Source organism: Andrographis paniculata, unplaced genomic scaffold (assembly GCF_009805555.1).
Source record: "Andrographis paniculata isolate CXL003 unplaced genomic scaffold, ASM980555v1 Contig12END, whole genome shotgun sequence".
Lineage (NCBI taxonomy): Eukaryota > Viridiplantae > Streptophyta > Magnoliopsida > Lamiales > Acanthaceae > Andrographis > Andrographis paniculata.
In genome coordinates this window covers 1,645,018-1,652,823 of record NW_026137402.1, presented here as the reverse complement: position 1 = coordinate 1,652,823, position 7,806 = coordinate 1,645,018, and the positions used below count along the sequence as shown (strand labels likewise).

The following is a 7,806-nucleotide window of genomic DNA, read 5'->3' as shown; positions in this document are numbered from 1 at the left end:
ACATTTCGTGGTATTTGATTGATACTAAGATGTTAATTTTTTATTAATAATAATTATATATTCTAAAATTCCATTTTATATGAAATATACATGATTTTTTATTTTTATTTCTAATAGTTTTTGGTCGATTATGGTATTTATCGTATTATTATTAATAGATTTGTTTGATTTTGTGATTGCTTTCGAACATGAACATACTTTTTTTATATGTATATTTTTATAGACTTCAATTTCATATTAATTTTATTTATTTTTCTCTAAATGTATTATTTATGTATTGTACTGTATTGAAAGAATATCCATTAAAAAATCACAGTCTTAAGCTCTTAGAGTTGTGCAAGTTATGATTTTTTTTTTTATTATTTATCGTCTTCTCCACAAATTTAAAATAATTATAAAAATATTTCATACTAATCATTCATATATATATATAATTCATTTATATATAAATTTATTTATATTTTCTGAAGTATATATGAATAATTTTATTTATATTTTTTTTATCTAGATTTTTTAAAAATATAATTATGGAATAATAATCGACTTAAATAGTAGATAATAATAAAGATTAAGTTAAATATAATTATATATAAAATAATGGCTTAATTAAGAAAATATAAAATTTAATTACATAAAAATTATTACTTAAAGGTATTGGATGTTATATACATTAAATAAATTGTGATAAATTAACTAATAAATTCAATTAACGTAAATTATGGAATAATAATCAGATAAATAGTAGTAGATGACAATATAAATTTAAATTAAATATAATTATATAAAAATAGGTTACTTAATAAAAAATCTATAAATATAAAAATATCTTAATACAATTTTATTACATTTATCATGAAAACTGAAAAGTTTTATTTAAAATATGTAGTTACTTAGATAAATATTGATGTCAACGATGACAATATTATTATTCCAAGTACGTTTCGTAGTATATTTTACAACCACGATGAATGGAATGAATTGTGTAAATGAAAGTACATTCAACCTTTAATAGAATGTGTTTATATATCTAAACTATCAATTATCTATTCATGGCAACAAAAATAAATAAATAAGTAATAATCATATAGTACATTTATATATAATGTCATCTATTAAATATTATATTATTTTATTACACATTGATCGTTAATTCGTGTAAAAAAATAAAAATGAAAGAGAACGTACTTATATAATATTTTGTAGTTATGATTGACTTATTCAAAATATATTTGTATTTTTTAATATTTTTTTTATAATAAATTATTTATACGATATAAATTTAATAATTTATAAAATTTGTGCAACGCACGGGTCAACAGAATATATATATATATATATATATATACAAACAAACCCACACATTTCTTCGAGCAAAAGCAGAGAAGTGCAGGAAGAAAAGAGGAGGAAGAAAGAAAGAGAAAAGAAAGGAAAAGATTTAGCCGTTCGATTTTAAATTCGACTTTGGTATTATATTCTTTACTATACGTAGAGTTTAATTATAGATTTTAATATGAATTTAGATATTTGAGATATTAAATTAAAAAATTTTCAAAAATTCATAACTGGCTATTTGGTTATTTAATCGACTAATTTCTTTAGCTAATAGTCTATTCGTAGTCCTAATGTTATATTTTGAGAATTTTGTATCAATCCAAGTCGGGTTGAAAATGACAGCGTATTGCACTTGTCTGTTAATTCATATCTTAAAGTATTTTTATTTAATAATCAGACGATATAAACATTATGAGATATAAGAGTTTTATAGCTAAAATATTGTATTCTACTAAATATAAAGGTTTGAAGCCCTATGAGCTAATTATAAAAATTAACTTTTGAATAAGCAGGTAGCTCCTATGAATAAGCATATAGCTTATTTGTTTTGAGTAAATAATGGGGCATGTGTACATTGGAGGAGATCTGTGTACGATTGCAAAAGCTAGGAAGTGTCGATAAGAGATAAGCAGTAGGGAATTAAATCTAATTTTAAGAAATTAGATATAATGTTGCATGCGATTATGATTAATATGTTAATGTGATATTATGTGAATCATTTTGTCAGTGCATGTTTATATATATGTGTGTGTATGCATGTGGGAGACTTCATGGTTTATGATATTTGATATACGTATTTGATCGCGTTGGTGAATTTATGAAAAGGTAGATAGGTGAGCCGTTTCACCAGTCATTTTCGATAAATTCAGTTATTTGACATACTGCACACATATTGCACGGTTTATCGGTTATGTTTTATGAATCTATCGTTTAGTTGTCATGTGTGGTAGTGCTAGGCGAGGGCATCATCTGGGGTTAGGATATTCGACCCCAATGTACTGTAATACTTTGACGATAGTGGATGATAGTAGTTGGACAACTGGGTGACTTAATCGCACGGTCATTAAGGATTAGACTCATTGTAATTGAGACGTATTTGGTCTAATTATTCGTGTTAGGTGTTGTTCCACTAATAAGGCTGGCCACTAGTGAGGTCAACCAGTTTAGGATCGTATGTCAAACTCCAAACGTGATCCCGTTAGGGCGCACGAGATAGCGACAAACTATGGGGCGTTTTGTGGGGGTTCTGTCTTCGCTATCACAAACTATGGGGCGTTTTGTAATTAATAGCGACAACGTTCGGCTATCCATGTATTGATTGTGGGAGTCGTATGGTGAATATATGAAAGTGACCGGAAGACCGTTATATTATTATGGGTTTATTAGGTCCTTCATTGAGTCGATAATTTTCTGGCTATTGATGATAGTTTAGTGAGCTTGTTATTATGGGGTCGAGGTTATTTCGGTTGCTCACTTAAATAGATGCAGTGAGCCTGTGGAGCCGAGGTTTTTCCGGTTGCTCACTTCGACGGATGTATATATATGTGCATGTACGTTGTTGTCGAGTTTAATATCTTTGTTGCATCATTTCACTATTGGCATGACATGACGTGACACCTATTTAATGATTGACGGATGTTAGACTTTATTTGAAAAAATATGACATAACATATTTTACGTTAGTTCTTAAAATAAATTTAATTTCTAGATTGCTTTTAAGAAAAATATTTGGTTCAGATATGCATGCCCCCTCCGGGACAGGGGACATCACGGGATATAGAAAAATGGACTGAGTGAGTGAACTTACATCTATTGTATTATATGTAATTTTTTAACCAGAAAAACATCTTGTTTAGAAATGTGTTTTACAAATATTTGTAATCAAATTTTGTTATATAATAATGCGCTTTTATAGTTGATTTTAGTTTTAACACTGTATTGTGGGACGGGTCATAATAGTGTGACGGTAACATTTCCAGTACGAGTCAATTGGGGGTGTTACATTTGGTTAGAGACAAAATATTTTAAATAGTGTAGATTATAACTTACTAATAATAAGTTATGATATTATTTTATTACTTTTTTATATGAGTAGTGTTATTTTAAATATTTTTAGGATTATATCTCAATAAAATATATACAATATGAATATTATTTTGTAAATAATAAAATTTTTATATAATACAAGTAAGTTTATTTGTTTATTATAAAATATTTATTTGTTTATTATAAAAAAATAAGATTTAAATATAGATAAAAAATATTTACTTATTTAAGAGAGATATAAATGGTGTGTTTGTTTGAGGGTTTGGATTTTGAGTTTGGATTTGAATAGTTAAAATTTTGAATTTAAATAATTGTATGATGTGATATAAATAGGTGTTGACGTGATATTTTGAATGTAAAATTGATTTTTAGTATTATAAAAAATAAAAAATAATTGTTTAATTTGATAGTTTTTTAAAAAAAAAGAGAAATGAATAGTGTATTATATTCAATCCAATCCCTCAAACAAACCCACACGAAGTATAAATTCTGTATGTAAAAAAATTGAAAATTTGATTAAATTGATTTATATTTATGTTGTGAAATTTATTAAAGATCATAAATTTATTAAAAATTAAACAAATTATCATTTATTAAATAAAAAAAGTGATAATTAAATAAATAATAAATAAAATAGTATTTAAAATGAGACGGAGAGAGAAGTAGCATGACTATTCGTTATTTATAAGGTAGCTCGGAATTGCGGTCCACGGTCAGCGAGTATTACGTTGAAAATTGAAAGGAGTCTTCATTCAACGGGACTGTGGGTCCATGGACTGGCGGCCACGCGGCTACCCGGAGCAGATCATTTACCTGCCCTAATAAAAATAAAAATAATTAAAATGAAAATTCTCCCAACCATCCAAATTAAATCTCTATTCATATTACAAAATAATAACAATCCACTGAAAATCTAATAATAAAATTAAAATTACGATGAAAAAATAAAACGTGATTCGTCCTATTTAATTCGAGGTTAGGTGAATTGAATTGCGATTTTGCGGTTTTTATGACTTCAGTACATATAATTGCAAAATGGTAAGGCCGTGTTTGGTTGTGAAAAAAAAATTGAAAACCCACATTTGGGATTACTCTGTAATACTTTCCTTATAAAAGGGGCATCGGCGCTCATGCATTTCTCGCTCACACAGTTCATTCAGGCGCCGCGAACACGCCGGAACCCTAGCTTCGCTCCGTCGCCGCCGTCTTTGTCGGTTTCATTTCTTCTCGTTCGTTCTCTTTTGTTTTTTCTGCGATCTGCATGGTAGGTTTCGTTCTCGCGGTTTAGAGTTGTGTCCGATTCGAATTCTCCGGCGGTTGCGCGTTTTCCCGTCGCGGTCGATTTCTCGCTTCTTCTGAGGGGTAGGCGTGGGGATTTCGGTGTGCTGTAAGAGTGGGTCAAGCTACCGTGTTGTCGTGACCTAGATCTTCGTTTGCTTCGTTTGAGGGGGTAGCCGGGGCTCCGGCCTCGGCGGGTTCTAAAGCCCCCATCTGATACAACCGTCGCTCAATTACGATTGTTAGAACTAATCCTGGATTTGTAGGTTTCGATTCTTTGATTCTTTTTGTTTCAATTTTTTTCGCGACTCAATCGGAGCGTAACAGAGGAGATCCGTGTTAGATCGGAGAAGCAGGAATCAGAGATGCCTGCCATAGCCTGTTGCGTGGACGCTGCCCTAACCGCCTCTCCCTACGCTTTCTCCAACTGGAATAGCACGCTCCCCGAGCCTCAACCGGCGGTGGCGGCGGCTATGGCGGATTGGTCCCCCGCCCACTCGTCAGTGCTGTACCGCGTCGATGGCTGGGGCGCTTCTTACTTCACTGTAAACCCTAGCGGCAACATCTCCGTCCGTCCCCACGGCGTCAGTACCTTTCCCCACCAGGAAATCGATCTTCTCAAGGTCGTGAAGAAGGCCACCGATCCGAAGCATTCCGGTGGCCTTGGGCTTCCCCTTCCCCTCATTGTTCGTTTCCCCGACGTCCTGAAAAACCGCCTCGAAACTCTCCAGGCTTCCTTCGATTTCGCGATTCAATCGCAAGGCTACGAGGCGCATTACCAAGGCGTTTATCCTGTAAAATGCAATCAGGATAAGTTTGTGGTGGAAGATATCGTCAAATTCGGATCAGGTTTCCGATTTGGTCTTGAAGCAGGGTCCAAACCAGAGCTTCTCCTGGCTATGAGCTGCCTCTGCCGTGGAAGCTCCGAGGCCTTTCTGGTCTGCAATGGCTTCAAGGATATGGAGTACATATCCCTTGCTTTACTTGCTCGTAAGCTGCACTTGAATACTGTTATTGTTCTCGAGCAAGAGGAGGAATTGGATATCGTGATTGAAGCTAGTAAGAGCCTCGGCGTCCGTCCTGTCATCGGCGTCCGTGCTAAGCTGAGGACTAAGCACTCCGGCCATTTTGGCTCCACCTCCGGCGAGAAAGGGAAATTCGGTCTTACAACGACGCAAATCCTTCACGTCGTTAAGAAGTTACAGCAACACGAGATGCTGGATTGCCTGCAGCTGCTGCATTTCCACATTGGATCTCAGATCCCCACAACTGATCTACTTGCCGATGGCGTGAGTGAAGCTGCTCAGATTTTCTGTGAACTTGCTCGATTCGGAGCTTCCATGAGGGTTATTGATGTAGGTGGAGGCCTCGGAATCGACTACGACGGTTCCAAGTCTCAGGATTCCGACATCTCTGTCGGATACAGTCTCCAAGAGTATGCTGCTGCGGTTGTCAAAGCAATTCAGTCTGTCTGCGATGCCAAGATGGTGAAGCATCCTGTGATCTGTAGTGAAAGTGGCCGTGCCATTGTTTCTCACCACTCTGTTTTAGTGTTCGAAGCTGTTTCGGCGACTCCTTATGAATCCCAGCCGCAAGTTTCGGCCCTGGGGCAGCAGTATTTGGCAGAGCGATTGACCGATGATGATGCGATTTCTGATTACAGGAACTTATCGGCTGCTGCACTTCGATGCGATTACGATGCTTGTTTGCTGTATGCCGAGCAGCTGAAACAGAGATGTGTCGATCAATTCAAAGACGGGTCTTTGGGCATGGAACAGCTTGCTGCAGTCGATGGCATATGCGAGTTATTGTCGAAAGCTGTTGGTGTTTCAGATCCCGTCCGCACTTACCATGTCAACCTTTCGGTTTTCACTTCAGTCCCCGATTTCTGGGCCATTGGTCAGCTCTTCCCGATCATTCCGATCCATAAGCTCGACGAGAAGCCTTCAGTCAGGGGAATACTGTCGGACCTGACCTGTGACAGTGATGGAAAGATCGATAAGTTCATTGGAGGCGAATCGAGCCTACCTTTGCATGAATTGGCAGGCGATCGTGCCCCGTACTATCTCGGCATGTTTCTAAGTGGCGCATACCAGGAGTCTCTTGGCGGGCTTCACAACCTTTTCGGCGGGCCGAGTGTGGTGCGCATTTCCCAGAGTGACGGGCCTCATGGCTTTGCTGTGACGTGCGCCATGCCGGGACCTTCTTGTGGGGACGTGCTGCGTATGATGCAGTACGAGCCCGAGCTAATGTTCGAGACCCTTAAGCACCGTCTCGAGGAGTACATCGATGTTGGCAGCGATGCACTTGTCAACGGTCTGACTTGCTCTTTCAACAACATGCCTTATTTGGCTCCGGCCACCTCTTGCAGCCTCACGGCTGCTTCGGGCAACACTGGTTATTACTATTGCAGCGATGAAACTGGTTTTGCTGCTGTGAGTGATTCTGTTGGTGGTGCCGAAGACGAGCCGTGGTCGTACTGCGTTGCTTGAGGTTTGGTTTCTCTTGAAGCTCAAATGGTGTGGTTTGGTGCTTGTTTCATCTACTCGAGATCCTTCTTATTATTGCTCCCTACTGCTGCTATGTGGTTTTTATTATAGTCTTTGCAGAAACTACTTGCTCCTTGTTATTATGATTATGATTATTATTATTATTATTATTATGGTTACGTTGCTGTTCATTGCCATTTTCTAGTTTGTGTTGATGAACGAACGAATATGCTTAGTAAAAGGAGCTGATCTGATCATTACTATGTAATAAATTGGTGATTGATATGCCTGCCTATTTGCTGTCCTTGTGCTCTCCATCTTATCTTATCTAGTAATGTAATGTGTTACTCATGTCTTGGATTTCAATGTGCTGACTGGCTGCTACTCTCATCTATTGTTTGGGTTCTTGAATTTGGATTTTCTTTACCCATATATATCCCTTGGATGTTAGGGTCTTGATTAAAGTTACTCAAGATATGGTAATATTGCAAACAGCACATTATATGATTGATTGATTTCAACAGATGTTATATGTTAATACAGCAATTGGACAACAGGGTTTTGAGTTTTTGTTAAGAGTATGTTGATTTGGTTGCATAAAGTACAATACAATAGATGATTACATTACATAATTGTTGTCATCTCATATCATATGGTAATG

At 35.8% G+C, this 7,806-nt stretch overlaps 1 protein-coding gene across 1 annotated transcript; it reads left to right on the top strand.

Moving 5' to 3' along the window:
* The first annotated feature begins 4,468 nt into the window (after nucleotides 1–4,468).
* LOC127253720 (arginine decarboxylase-like) lies at nucleotides 4,469–7,449 on the top strand. Its single transcript, XM_051278449.1, has one exon. The coding sequence runs from the start codon at nucleotides 5,022–5,024 to the stop codon at nucleotides 7,146–7,148; it is 2,127 nt and encodes a 708-aa protein (XP_051134406.1). The 5' UTR covers nucleotides 4,469–5,021; the 3' UTR covers nucleotides 7,149–7,449.
* The last annotated feature ends 357 nt before the right edge of the window (nucleotides 7,450–7,806 follow it).

Excerpts from the sequence above, each read along its gene's own strand:
- LOC127253720 (XM_051278449.1), top strand. The coding sequence starts at position 5,022 with ATGCCTGCCATAGCCTGTTGCGTGGACGCTGCCCTAACCGCCTCTCCC.